This window comes from Peromyscus californicus, unplaced genomic scaffold (genome assembly GCF_007827085.1).
Source record: "Peromyscus californicus insignis strain IS unplaced genomic scaffold, ASM782708v3 Scaffold_21__1_contigs__length_65335640, whole genome shotgun sequence".
Taxonomy (NCBI): Eukaryota; Metazoa; Chordata; class Mammalia; order Rodentia; family Cricetidae; genus Peromyscus; species Peromyscus californicus.
The window spans coordinates 57,423,727-57,438,465 of NW_026294514.1; the positions used below are offsets into that span (position 1 = coordinate 57,423,727).

The window sequence follows — 14,739 nt, forward strand, 5'->3', positions numbered from 1 at the left end:
AATTGAAGCCAGCTTCACAGGTGGGACCTCAAGCAACACCTCCCACCCTCAACCAAAAAGCATTTCCTGATTCATACCCTGCCCTGTCTCTACCCTCTTCCCTTCCAAGAATGCCTCATCACACTGAGGCATATCCCAAGTACTTAATTTCTCTTTCCCTCAGGTCTGGACAGCATTCTGCAACACACCCCAACTCACATAGCCTTGGGCAAAGCTTTATGGTCCATGATTGATTCCCAAACCTAGGAATGGGCTAAGGTTACATTTCTCTTCCGGGGTAGCTTTGTTTTCCCTGGAGTTCTTAGTTGCTTTTAATTCTTTGTGTGGTTTGTCTTTCTGGTGTCCTTATTCAGCCCGTACTTCTAACTCTCCAATCAGGTGTTCCACTGATGTTTGGAAGAGCCTTTCCTCGGAGCCCTTCTGCTGTACCAAGGGGCGCTATCTTTTGGCTTTGCTCATTTGATCCAGGAAGAAATACAAAATAGTTTGTGAACTAGGGAGCACAACAAAACCAAAACCAAACTAAAACAAATAAACAAAAACCACACACACACACAAACCTACCAAAGGTTACTTTTGCCTACCTCAAAGTAGTGGGAACTTAAAAGTGGTCGTTTTAGAATTTTCTTTACTGGAAGCTGATAGCTCAACAGTAAAGTCACAAACCAGGTATGACTGACTGGCTCCCGGGGGTCATTTCCACCCCCACCTGGGAGTCTTACCACTGGGTACGGAGGACCTTCAGCAGCCCCTGCCTGGAGGGTGGTGGAAGAGAACCAAGCCTTTTAGCATGTTGGGAACACCCAGATGAGTGGTAATAGGCTAGGGGGAGTGTCAGGACCAGAATACAGGGGAACAATTCAGAGGCAAAAGTGAGAGAGAGCAGGAGTGGGTCACTAGTAAGGTGACCCTGGAGACCTTCAAACTTCAAACCTCTCACCCAGCTCACAACACCTGACGGCTTTGGAGGACCCTCTGTAGCAGAGCCATAAAGAGTCCGCCAGGCCCATCTTTAGGAGGGTAGAGGGTTTCCCTGCCCAACTGCACCAGTTCCTGCCTGGTCTTCCCTCTGTCAGAGGCCTTCCAGTCAGGCTGATGAAGCACCAAGTACCAAGACCTGAATGCTGAAGAGGCAGTCAGTTCAGTGGTGTTTGGTGGTGCCCGGGCCTGGGCCCAGTACCTAAAGGCCGGGTGAGAGCCGGCTCCCTGTCCCAGCTCTGAAGCAGCAGCAGAAAACAAGAACACTGGAGCAGAGCCAGGGGTTCCTAGGGTGCTGCCCGGGGGCGCGGTCTCGCTCCCCCCACCCCCCCCGCGCACACCACCCCCTCCTGCGGCGAGGCAGGGCCGGCAGATGGACCGCCGACGACGCGGGGCTTGGGCGTCTGGCCGACGCAGGCGTGCCTGTCGCTGCCAGCGGGACAAAGCCAGCGAGACAAAGGCGCGGCCAACACCTGTCGCTCCTGGCCGGGCTGCCGCTTTTCTCTGCCGAAGCCGCTGCAGCTGCCAACTGTCACGGGCATCAAGTTACCGGGGCCAGACGGCAGCCTCCGCCTGCAGGGCCCAAAGATGGAAGGGGGAGGAGCCGAGAGGGACTGCGCGCGGGGTGGAGGCGTGGGGGTAGGGTAGGGACACGAAGGGGACTCGCGGGGGTGGGGGTGGGCGTGGAAAGGGGTGGGGGGCAGGGAAATGTGACAGCATCAGATGGGGTTGCCGAGGGACTAGGAGGTGAGGGGAGCTTAGGCAGGTACCGGGTGGTGAACAAGGAAGGGGAGGCTTGACGCGGGGGGGGTTGGGAATAGAGAAAGACAAGGTTGGGCAGGTGACTTAGAAAGAGCTCAGAGAAAGAGAGGTTGCAGTGAGGACGACTGAGGACCTTGGTCTAAGGTTACAGGTGTCCTCACGAGTCCACAAAAACCTCAAGGGTCCGGGGCCGTCCCTATTCCTGCAGCTAAGTTGGTCCCCACTTTGCACTCTCGTCACCCGTGACCAGAAGCCTCTTCCAGGTCCCGAGGGCACAGACTTGACTTTGGCACTGCCCCACCTGAAGCCCACTTTGGGCCCCCCACCCCCACCCCGGACTGGACCGCTATTCTCAGGAGGCACTTTCGGTGAACCAAAGGAAGCGAATGCGCTGTAAGGATGGAGGCAGGGCTGGATGGAGTGGATGCATGGATGCACGGCCAGAAGAATGGATAGCTGAGTCCCGGCTCACAGGCTGGCAGATCTGGGCTCATAACTCAGCAGAGGGAGCTACAAGTACACCAGCAAGGCAGAAGCCCGAGGTCACTGTCCCGGAGTCCCGCCCCTGCGGGAGGGGCAGGAGGTCCGGCTGTGGGCTCCGCCTCGCCAGCTGCCAGAGGCCCGGGGGGGGGGGGGGGGCGGGGGCCTGACAAAGCGGGCCACTCTCATTGGATGCAGGCAGCCTCGCGGCTGGCAGCTCCGGCCACGCACAGCCAATCGGCGCATTGACATGCAAATAAGTTGCTATAAAAGGGGCGGGGCAGCGGGGGGCCGGAAGACTCCGAAGAGTTATTGAGGCCTCCGGGCTGCCACCCGCCTGGCAGTGTGGTTTGCACTCAGCTCCCGGCGCCCGACTTCGGGCGCTGCGGACCATGTCTCCGCCTCTGGCGCCCAGCCGGGACCGTGCAGGCCACGAGGATGAGGACCGCTGGGAAAGACGGGGGGACCGCAAGGTGCGGGCAGGGGCCCCGGGCGGATGGGCTTGCGGGAGGCTGCGCGGGCCCGGGGCTCAGTGGCCCGCTTCCCACAGGCCCGGAAGCCCCTAGTGGAGAAGAAGCGGCGCGCGCGGATCAACGAGAGTCTGCAGGAGCTGCGGCTGCTGCTGGCCGGCACCGAGGTGCGACGGGAAGGGCGTGGGAGGTTGCAGAGTGCGAGCCGGAGCTCACGGCCCGACTCAATCCCCTTCCCCTCTGCGCAGGTGCAGGCCAAGCTAGAGAACGCCGAAGTGCTGGAACTGACGGTGCGGCGCGTGCAGGGCGCTCTGCGGGGACGGGCGCGCGGTGAGTGGCAGCGGGAATCGAGGGCGGGGGCTCTGACCGGGCACGCCTGCTATCCAGGAGCGGGACGCGATGGCTCCCGGGGTCCGGGTCCTGTCCACGGCGAGGGCTCCCCGCCCAGAGCAGGACACGCCAGTGTGTCTCCTGGGTGAGTCCCGAAAGCGCGGAGCGGATTGTTCGAGCTATAGTAGTCACTGCTCACGGTGCGGGATGCTGCTCTCTTCTTCCCACCCTCCTGCGCAGAGCGAGAGCAGCTGCAGGCTGAAGCAAGCGAGCGCTTCGCTGCTGGCTACATCCAATGCATGCATGAGGTGCACACGTTCGTGTCCACGTGCCAAGCCATCGATGCCACCGTCTCAGCTGAACTCCTGAACCACCTGCTAGAGTCCATGCCACTGCGTGAGGGTAGCAGCTTCCGGGATCTGCTGGGGGACTCCCTAGCTGGCCTGCCTGGAGGCCCTGGGAGGAGCAGCTGGCCTCCAGGAGGGTCTCCAGGGTCCCCATTGTCCAGTCCCCCAGGTCCCGGGGACGACCTGTGTTCTGACCTAGAGGAGGTCCCGGAGGCTGAACTAAATCGGGTGTCTGCTGAGGGGCCGGATTTGATACCTACATCCTTAGGCAGCCTGACCGCAGCTCGCCTGGCCCAGAGTGTATGGAGGCCTTGGTGACCAACAACACTAACCAGGGACCTGTGGAGGGTGGGCTGCCATCCTTAAGTCTACCCCCCCAACCCCACCCCCAGATATCAGATGAGGTGGAAACAGTCCAGGTATACCTTCCCCATACTTTCAATGGATGACTTGGATGGCAACCCTGATGGCCAGCCCCTGCAGGCCCCTACCCCTGTTTGAGGGAATCAGTTTCATGGACCCTATAGCTCTGGATGGGGGGGGTAGGCTACAGAAAGGGGGGAGACTCCTGTCAGAGCTGACAGGGCTCCCCCCATGTTCACCTGTCCCTGCCTTTCAGGCATTCTAAGGGACCTAGGGCAGAAGTGGCTAATCCTGAGGCTGAGCGTTAGTGTCCTAGGTAGGGACACCCCAGGCCATAGCAGTCCTGACCTGAATAGTTCAGATCTGCTGCTTCAGCCCGGAGACCAGGGGAGGCAGGCGCCTTCCACAGGGTCACTGAGAGCTGTTCCTGTTTGTAAGACACTTGAGTGTGTGAATTTGGTTGCCATCACATGCTCCGATTGAATTAAATAAAGAACTTTGGAGTTAGTTGCCCCTGGTGTACGTACGGTCATTGACGTGTCCGATGTGTGAATGCTCAGCTAAGCACACATTTCCTGCATCTAACACTAGTGAACGTCCGTTTGCAGCATTCACCCTTTGTCAGCAAAGGGCATTCATGGTGCTGGTAGAGACACCCCCATTGCTGGGCAGATCCTCTAGGCTGTCCCACTTTCCTAGGAGTATGTGTCCTAGAGGACTCCACTAGCATGGGGTTTGTCTCCAGGATAGTCAAGCCGTAGGGAAATGACCTGTCCCTATACTGTTCTCTCCTGAGTTCCAGGGACGACACTAGGGACTAGTTGCTAGTCCTTTGCCTTGGACATGTCTTTCATAGAAGGTTCATGAGTATGGTGTAGATGTTAATCTTCCTTAGGTTGTACTTTTTTTTTTCCCCTTTTTAAAAATGTTATTTGTGCCGGGCGGTGGTGGCGCACGCCTTTAATCCCAGCACTCGGGAGGCAGAGGCAGGCGGATCTCTGAGTTCGAGGCCAGCCTGGTCTACAGAGCGAGATCCAGGAAAGGCGCAAAGCTACACAGAGAAACCCTGTCTCGAAAAAAACAAAAACAAAAAAAAAATTATTTGTGCCAGGCAGTGGTGGTGCGCACCTTTACTCCCAGCAGAAGGGTAGATCTCTGAGTTCCAGGACAGCCAGGACTACTCAGAGAAACCCTGTCTTAGAAAAAAGAAAAAAGTGTGTGTGTCTGTATTATAGCCATGCATAAGGAAGTCAGCGTATTGGAGCCCATCTAGATTTCCTAGTGGCTGTACCCAGCAGGACGGCATGAGAGGTTGATTGGACCACGGCCCTGAGTACCAGGTGTTTGTAAGGGTCTACACTTGGCTGTATCTAGCACAGGGGAGGTCTTTTGCCCTGCTCCCTGGCATTGTTATAAAAAGCCCTTTGGAATAAATTTCTGTGCCGGTGGATAAGGATCCAGGTCCACCTGAGACTATCCTGCATTTCTATTTTTTTCTCTTCCCTCTTTATTTCTACCTAAGTCTCTTATCCCTGACTCCTCAAGAGTCCCTGGGGTAAATAAATGTGGGAGCTGGTCTCCCACATCAGAGGATGACTTTGGGGAGTCTTGTCCTTCCCCTGTAGTTTTCAAACTTGGGTCTTCAGGCTTTTTGGGGAAGCCTTTTCTGAACCATATGATGGACTCGGCTTGTCACTTTTCTTGAATGTAGACGTTTCCCCTGGTGCCACTGCAGAGACATGGAGTGCCAGCCAATTTCATTGGCTCCAGGCAACTTGTGTCTGAGGTTAGGCCAGACCCTGGAGGTCAGAATCCTCAGGGAGGAGGAAGTTGATGGAATGGGCCGCTAGTCTACAGATCTCCAGTCAGTTAGCAGCAGTCACTGGCACTGATAGAGAGCCTCTTCCTCTCTGGGACCCCCAAGTAGATGGTTTTCAATGGGCTGCAAGCAGGCAGGTTGACATGTGAAGGTTTAGGATTGTCATCTGGGTCTCTTCTTAGGTCATGTGCCTTTAAGAGCATCTTTCTCAAAAGCTGGATAGCAGCTTCCGGTCCCCAGAGTGTTTCAGTATTTGGGGTTCATCTCTATGCCAGGTTAGAATCCATGCAACTTAATCTTAGCATTGGGGCTGATCTTTGGGGAGCTGGAGGAATGGAAATGTTATCCCTGGGGCTATTTTTCATCACCTCAGACTGGTGTAGAGTTCCCCAGGGGCACAGAGAATGGGTCCCCTTGCATGGCCTCTGTCACTATCTAGAGGCCAAAGCACTGATACCACTGTTGAGAGCACTAGCTAGGGATTGCTCAAGGAGCATCTCTGTTCTGCTAGCAGCTCTTGCGTCTTCCCACAGGCCCCTGGACAAGGGAGAGGCCTTACTCCTTTCGCAAGGTGACTTGGAATAAATGAGCCACTAGGCCTGGGACATGCTCAAGGTCAGACGCCACTGACCCTAAGCTCCAGCCCTATGCTCCTCCCACCCCCAGCCAACCTCTTTGCAATCCTCAGGCACAGTCTCTCTCTCAGAAGTGGAAACGCTTCTGCAGTGACAACCAGCTGGCACAGTCGGGGACCACAAGTTTCTCTTTCAGCCACATCACTATTTCGCCCTGCCTCCTCTCCCTGCAGCCCCTAGGTTTCCTCACAGGCCCCCTGCTAAGGCATTCGATGGCCTAATTTCCCCTTCTCTGAAAATTGCCACCTCACCCCAAATCTCTGATTCTTTAGTTTCTATAATAGCCACAGCAAGAGACCACAAAGTCGGTGGCTTGAAAGAGCACACATTACCAAGCATTTCCATAGGCTGGGGGAGTCCAAAGCAAGATTCATGGAGCTCAAATCAAGGTTTCAACAGGCAGGGTTGTGTGCCATGTGATGGCTATTCTTGATTGTCAACTTGACTACATCTGCAATTAAGACCCAAGTGGCTGGATACACCTGTGAGGGATTTTTTTTCTTTTCTCCTCTTTTATAACTATTTTTAAAATTTATTTATGTATGTTTTTTTAGATGAGTGCTCTGTCTGCATGTATGCTTGCTTGCCAGAAGAGGGCATCAGATCTCATTACAGATGGTTGTGAGCCACCATGTGGTTGCTGGGAATTGAACTCGAGACCTCTGGAAGAGCAGCCAGTGCTCTTAGCCACTGAGCTATCTCTCCAGCCCCCTGGCATTTTTTTTTTCTTAATTAAATCATTTGAAGTGCAAGATCCACTTTTCATGCAGATCTTTTTTTTAAGATTTATTCATTTATTATGTATACAATATTCCTCCTGCATGTTGCCTGCAGGCCAGAAGAGGGCACCAGATCTCATTATCAATGGTTGTGAGCCACCATGTGGTTGCTGGGAATTGAACTCAGGACCTCTGGAAGAGCAGCCAGTGCTCTTAACCTCTGAGTCACCTCACCAGTCCCTCATCCAGATTTTTGGGGTAGGAAGATCCACCTTTAATCTGAGCCACACTTCCAGCTGGTGGCCTAAATAAAGGGTGTGGAAGAAGGAAGCTTGCTTGCTTTGCCTGCTTGCTCTCGCACTCACTGGTAAGTCCATTCCTTCACTGGCATTAGAGCCTACTTCTTCAGGATTCCAGTGTTTACTGAAAACCGCTGGAGACATCCAACCTCATGGACTGAACAACTGGACTCTTGGACCTTCCATTGGTAGACAGCCACTGTTGGACTAGCTAGACCACAGCCTGTAAGCCATTCTAAGAAAAAAAAAATCCCCTTTATGTAGCTAACAATTTATATAACTATAGATTCATCCTATAAGTTCTGTTCCTCTAGAGAGCCCTGATTAATACAGATTTTGGTAGCAGAAGTGGTTATAGAGCAACAGAAGTATAAGGATGAATTCTTTAAGTATCTGGAACAGGCTTTGCAAATTGCCAACACCTATAGTTACTGAAGCCTCTCTGGCCATGGGCACCTCTCTTGGCAGCCCATGGTGCAAACTATTTTACAGACCTAAAAAGACAAATGTATTTGATTATCTTGACTGACCAATTATGAGAGGCAACAGATTTGGTGAGTCTGTACATAAAATTTTGACAATTTGTGGAAAAATAAGGAAAATGGTGATGCTGGTTGGTTGCTCCTAGCATCTTTGGATAAATTGACCAAGGAAAGGAATGAGTTCTGTGATAAGATTAACCAACTTCTAGCATCTTCTGCCTAGCTGTTGACCATCCAGCTCTTCATGGGACCAATCAGGTGCCTTAGGCAGGCAAGGTGAAACAAATGTAATACATCTTTTTACATAGTTAAACAAATGCAGCATAAACAAAAGTAACACCTTTATATCCTTAACAAAGGCAGCAGAAACAAATGTAACACAGAGTTAAAGTAATATTCTGCAGTATAAGCAGATGTAACACATCTTTGCCTAGTTAAAGTAATATTCCACAACAAATGGATTTTAAGGGTATGGGATAATGGGAGAGAGAACATTAAAAACTAGATCAGAGGGGTTGGGGATTTAGCTCAGTAATAGAGAGCACTTGCCTAGCAAGCACAAGGCCCTGGGTTCAGTCCTCAGCTCCGACAAAAAAAAAAAAAAAAAAAAAAAACTAGATCAGGCTGAGCTTATTGATATGGACCCACTGAATGGCAATCCTATGTTTAGTATGGAATTTTGCCCAGTTAAAAAAGGTGTCAAAATTTTGTTTAAATAGTTGGTTGAAGTATTTGTCAAAAGATGGCCTACTGACAAGAAGTTGGAAATGCCTGCTATCCCTTGGCTTGGTGTTGATAAAATGATTTTTTTTAAACTATTTTTTATGTGTGTTGATGTGAAGGTGTCAGATCCCCTGGAACTGGAGTTAAAGACAGTTGTGAGCTGCCATGAGGGTGCTGGGAATTGAACCTGGGACCTCTGGGAGAGCAGCCAGTGCTCTTAACCACTGAGCCATCTCTCCAGCCTGACTTTAAGGCTCAGGGAAATTCCAATGCTAGAGTGGGTGCACTGTGTAACACCTGCTCCCCCACAGTGGGAAGGCCCAGGAGACCTGCCCTTCACTAATCACATAAAACACAAGACGGGCAGAGGGGCACCCGCACACTTGAAGATCTTTGTTGTCACCCTCTTCCTTGGGCCAGACCTTAGGGATGGAGATGCTGCTGCTTAGCTGGATGGACTAAATGCACTGGGTTTAACTGGGCCTGGAAGCAGCAGGGGCCAGGTGGCAGCACTGAATGCCAAAGGCAAGGTCATTGTAATTACCATAATGGGCAGCACAGACAAAGCAATGTCCATAAGAGCCTGACCTGGTCAGCACAGGCAAAGTGATTTTTATGTGGCACGATTCATATGGACCTTTGGTACTGGCTAATCAACCATGGTGTTTCCAGGCATGAAATGGATAAGAAGCCTGCTGTATTTTGTTTGATCTATAAAAATTTTCAAACAAATGAAAGAAAGGCTCCATTGGATCATAACAAAAGGCAATCTTGGCCTGTGAACCCATTTCCATACTTGAGCTTGTTTGCAGACTCAGAACCCCTCGAATGAAGGGACGGCCAGGTTCCCCTGAGGAAGGACCTAAAAAGTTTTACTGTTGGCCTTTCTCCTGTCCTTCCCCAGATTGACCTACCTCTTTTTTTACAAGGGTAACTGTACATGAGGGGAAATAAAACAACCAGGCTTTCTGGGGTCTATTGGTGCTACCAGTAGGTACTAAATTGACACTGATTCTGGGAGATCCCAAGAAACACTGTGGCCCTCCAGTTAAGAAGGGGCTTATGTCAGGTGACTAAAGGCATTGTGGCTGAAATCTGACTCACAGTAGGTCCAGTGGGTCCCCGAACTAATCTTGTGGTTATTTCCCCGAAACCAGAATGTACAATTGGGATAGATATAAACAGAAGTTTTTAGAATTCTCACATTGGTTCTCTGACCTGTGGAGTAAGGGCTATTATGGTTGGAAAGGCCTAAATGGAGTTGCCAAGGAAAATGATGAATCAAAAATAGTATTGCTTCCCTGGAGGAACTGCAGAAATTAATGCTACCATCAAGAACTTGAAAGATGCAGGGGTAAGCCAGGCAGTTTTGGTGGCACAGGCCTTTAGTCCCAGCACTCAGGAGGCAGAGGCAGGTGGATCTCTGCGTTCAAAACCAGCCTGGTCTACAGATTGAAATCCAGGACAGCCAGGGCTACCCAGAGAAACCCTGTCTTGAAAACAAAAACAAACCAAACCAAACCAAAGAAAAAAGATGCAGGGGTGGTGGTTTCCACCATCTCTCTTTAACTCTGTAACTCTCCTTTCTGGCCAGTGCAGAAGACAGATGGATCATGAAGAATGACAGCTGACCATCAAAAACTCAATCAAGTAGTGATTTCCATTCCAGCTGCTGTACCAGATGTGTCACTACTTGAGCAGAATAACACATCTCCTGGGTACATGGTATATATCTACTAATACAGAAAAAGCCTTTTCCTTGGTGCCTGTGTATAAGGACCACTAGAGGGGCTGGAGAGATGGCTCAGGGCTTAGGAACACTGGCTGCTCTTCCAGAGGACCTGGGTTCAATTCCCAGCACCCACATGGCAGCTCACAACTGTCTGTAACTCCAGTTCCAGGGGATCTAACACCTTCACACCAATGCACATAAAATAAAGTTAAATAAATTATTTATTTTAAAGAAAGGACCACTAGAAGCCATTTGCTTTCAGTTGGCAAGGCCAGCAATATGCCTTTACAGTTTACATCAAGGATATATTAGCTCTCCAGTCCTGTGTTATATCTTAGTTAGAAGTGGCAGATTTCAATAATCAAGTAGATAGGATGATCTGGAGACAGCCAGTCCCTTTCCCCAGCCATTCTTGTCATTGCCTAATGGGCCCATGAACAAAGTGGCCATGGTAGCAGAGATGGAGGTTATGCCTCGACCTGACAACATGGACTGCCACTCACCAAGGCTGACCTGTCTAAAGCTGCCACCGAGTGCCAGATCTTCCAACAGCAGAGACCAATGCTCGACCCCAGATATGTTATCATTTCCTGGGGTGACCTGCCAGTGACCTGGTGGCAAATTGACTACATTGGACCACTTTCTCCGTGGAAAGGACAACACTTTGTTCTTACGGAGTAGATAGTTATTCTGGTTATTGATTTGCTTTTCCTACACATAACACTCCTGCCAAGACTTCTATCTGTGGGCTTACAGACTGTCTTATCCACCATCGTGGTATTCCACACAGTATTGCTTCTGACCAGAGAAGTGTGACAGTGGGCCCACGATCATAGAATCCATTGGTCTTACCATGTTCCCCACAACAAACATTTCATTAAACTGGAAGCTCAGACTTCCCCCGGCTGCTTTGGGCTTCTGATGCCCTAAAGCTAACAGTCTAAGAAAGGAATGACTGTTCGGAGGACTGATTGATCTAGATCACCAAGAGAAAATTGGACTGCTTCTCCACAATAGAGGTGAGAAAGATTTTGCAGTTAAAAGCTCTCTCTTGCCAGCCTAGAGAGAAGGCTCAGCGGTTAAGAGACTTTAAAAGTCTTTATTGGGTTGAGAGATTGTTCAGAGGTTAAAAGCACTGCCTGCTCTTCCAAAGGACCCAGGTTCAATTCCCAGTACTCACATGGCAGTTTACAACTGTCTGTAACTCCAGTTCCAGGTGGTGTGGCATTCTCACGTAGACATACATGCAGGCAAAACCCCAATGTACATTAAAAAAATAAAATAAAAAAATAAAAAAGCTCTCTCTGAGAAAGACCCCACTGGGTGTTAGGGATCCCAGTGCAGTAACCAGGCAGCTAATAAAGACTTACTTTCTTTTGTTTATTTTATGTGTACATTTGTCTGTGTGAGGGTGTCAGATCCCCTGGAACTGGAATTACAGAGTTGTGAACTGCCATGTGGGTGCTGGGAATTGAACCCAGGTCCTCTGGAAGAGCAGCCAGTGCTTTTAACCTCTGGACAATCTCTCAACCCAATAAAGACTTTCTATTGGCTTAAACCTGCATCTGACTGGTTTCTCTGGTGGATACTTCATGACACTATCTGACCTTCATCATTGACCCTTCTGATTCTCCACCACTTTCTACTTTTCAAGAACTCTTGTAAATGCCTTGGGACCATCTGGATAATCTCCCTAATTTTTAATATTTAACTTAATCCATAATTGTAGGGACCCCCCCAAGACCAAGTTCTCAACACAAAGAAGGTTTATTTGCCCCAGAGGGACAGAGGACAGGGAATAAGAGACAAAGACAGTTGACAGAGGTCCAGGGAGAAGGGGAAGGGAACAAGGGAGAGGGGGGAGGGGTATTTGTTCTGGAGGGACACAGGACTGTCTCTGGATAGAGAGGAGACAGGCGTGACACACAGGCAAATGGCAGTTTATAAAGGTAAAAGGGGAAACCAGTGTTAGGATGAGTTGGTTAATTTTAATTGGGCATGTTAATTACGGTAGCCAAAAGGGGGCTTCTGAATGATGGATTCCAATACTTTGATAACTGGACCTTGGTAGTCAGCCTCAGGAGAAGGAAGTGGCCAAATAAGGAACTAGACCTTGGTGGCTAGCTTTAGGAATGTAGCAAGGCCGAGGGAATGGGAGAGAAGGGCAAGGACTGCCAGAGCCATGCTTGCCAAGCTTCCGTCTGTGTCAGCCTTGCTCGGGCTGTCCAGAGTCCCTTCAGTAGTCACATCTACACAGCTGCTTTTTCTTTTTTGTTCCCAATGACAGAGACGGAACCCTGGGATTTGGGCATGTCAGGTGAGTGCTGTATGATCAGGCTACAGCTAGAGCTGGAACCCTGGACCCTGGGCATGCCGGGTGAGTGCTCTACAATCAGGCTACAGCCCCAGGCTTTGCACAGTCCCGTTTGCCATGTAAAGTAACAGATTCATGAGTTCTGGGGATGAGGGCGGGAGCATACTCTGCCTACCACATCCACCTCCATCTTGGTTCAAGTACTCTTCCTTCCATACCGAAGAACTGTGGTACTGACTTCTCACAGGGACACAGGGTCTTGTCCCCTCTTATATGTGCTCTCTGCACAGCATCGTCTCCCCTTTCTGGATTGTTCCTCCTACTGCAACCCGGAAGGAGAGTAAATAAAAATTCCTGGACACGATGTCCTTGCTGGCATTGGCTTCTCTGGCCTCAGAGAAGCAAACTTCCTTCAAAGTGTCTCTTCTGCATCTGTCACCGCGTTTCTGAAGCAAAGACTGTCCCACTTCTTCACTGACGGCACTGTCGAGATCCCCAGAGAGGGTGTTTCCATAGCAGCTGTCTGCAGTGAACACTTAGAATAAAAATAAGAACATAAAATGGGAGTGGTTCACAAGATGGAGACACTTCTGCTCAGACACCTGACATCGGGACATGCTGAAAGCAGACCTGCACCTGGCTGTGACCAGCAACACCCTGGGAACAGGCAGCTTCCACCAATCAGGAGGAGCAGGAGCCAAAAAGTTTGCAGGGACAAAACAAGCCTCAGAAGGGTCCTTAAGCCCAGGCTCTAGGCAGCTCAGCAAAGGACGGTCTCCAACATACCTCAATAAACACAAGCCACGTACGCAAGCAACAAGGGACCCTTCTAGTGGCCATGCCTCCCACCAGGATCTTCTGCCTCTGGCTTGGCTCTAACCTTGGTGACCATTGAGTATCTAGCACCCTGGTAGTGGCACATGTCTTTAATCCCAGCACTGGAGAGGGAGAGGCAAAGAGATTCTGTGAGTTCCAGGCCAGCTTGTTCTACACAGAGTTCTAGGACATCCTGGACTAAATAGAGAGACCCTGTCTCAAAAACAAAACAAATAAATAAACAAAAAAAAATCTTAAGAAGCTGGAGAGATAGTTCAGTGGTTAAGAACACAGGCTGCTCTTACAAAGGACCCCAATTCGGTTCCTAGTACCTACAAAGCCGCTCATAAACATCTTTAACTCTAGGTTCTTCTGGGTTCTGTCAGCACCAGGCATGCACCAGGCATGCACGTGGTGCACAGACATGCAGGCAAAACACTCATGTATAATAAAATTAATATTTTTAAGTTAAAACAAAAATCAGCCAGGCGGTGGTGGCGCACTCCTTTAATCCCAGCACTTGGGGGGCAGAGGCAGGAGGATTTCTGTGAGTTCGAAGTTCCTTTGGGTACCCGGAGGAACTGAGGAAGGGAGGGGCTGCAGCACCACGGCCAAGGAGAGCTGAACCCCGCCTTCAGACTCACTAGGCTGGAGGCCCGGCCCTCGGGCTGCCCCGGCGCCTCCTGGGAGATGCAATCCCACGCGCGCTCCCAGAGGCCTGTGCGCGAGCAGGTGCCAACGGTGCCAACGACGCCAACGGTGCCGAGGGAGCGGCCGTGTCCTGCTGAGCCGCCGAGGGATCAGGCTAGCCCGAGGCGGGCCGCGCAGCACCGCGTCCCCCGCCACCGTGGCAGTGGTTTACCGTTGGTGAGTGCCTCTCTCCTCTCCAGGTCCAACCTCCTTGACCTCCTACCATCCTAGCGGTGCCTGTAGCTGCCTAGGTTGGTAGCCACACGGTGAACCTTCCCCGTGGACTGCCACCCCGGAAGCTCCAGCTTTCTTTCCTATCCCCCTACCTAGGAAGCTTATTCTCAAGCCTCCCCAACCCTGGCCCCCCTCCAGAGCAAGCCAGCCCCCACTCCCCCCCCCCCCGCAATAACCCCCCGAAGTGGGGGAACTAGAAGCTTAGTGCAGGTAACTTGCCCTTGTCCTTCCATTGCAGGATCTGAGCTGCCACTCACTGGGCAGCGCCTTAGCTGCTGTATTCACCATGCTGAGGGAGGCAGTGGACATCCTGCCCAGAGAAGCAGGACGCCCACAGGAGCGTGCCCACCCTCACCAAGGTGAGTGCTCTGGGGGAGGAGGGCCAAGCTAAAAAACCTGGGAATGGGAGGCCAAACGCCCTTCCTTCCTGTTCTGCCCCACAAACACACCCCCTACACCCCTGTGCTCCCGGCACCCCTGTGCTCCCGGACAGTTTCTGCTGGTCCTAACTGGTAGTTGAGGAGGAGCCACCCAGTTCACAGAGCT

At 51.2% G+C, this 14,739-nt stretch overlaps 1 protein-coding gene across 2 annotated transcripts; it reads left to right on the top strand.

The window, feature by feature from the left end:
* Nucleotides 1–2,463: 2,463 nt before the first annotated feature.
* Nucleotides 2,464–4,237, top strand: Hes6 (hes family bHLH transcription factor 6). Of its 2 annotated transcripts, none has more exons than XM_052749292.1 (4): nucleotides 2,464–2,693; nucleotides 2,771–2,857; nucleotides 2,939–2,980; nucleotides 3,261–3,389. In XM_052749292.1, exons 1-4 carry the CDS (start codon nucleotides 2,613–2,615, stop codon nucleotides 3,387–3,389), a joined length of 339 nt encoding a protein of 112 aa, XP_052605252.1. In that variant the 5' UTR covers nucleotides 2,464–2,612. The 2 variants fall into 2 exon arrangements, with proteins under 2 accessions (XP_052605252.1, XP_052605251.1); XM_052749291.1 differs by having other exon boundaries at nucleotides 2,503–2,693; nucleotides 2,939–3,020; nucleotides 3,261–4,237.
* The last annotated feature ends 10,502 nt before the right edge of the window (nucleotides 4,238–14,739 follow it).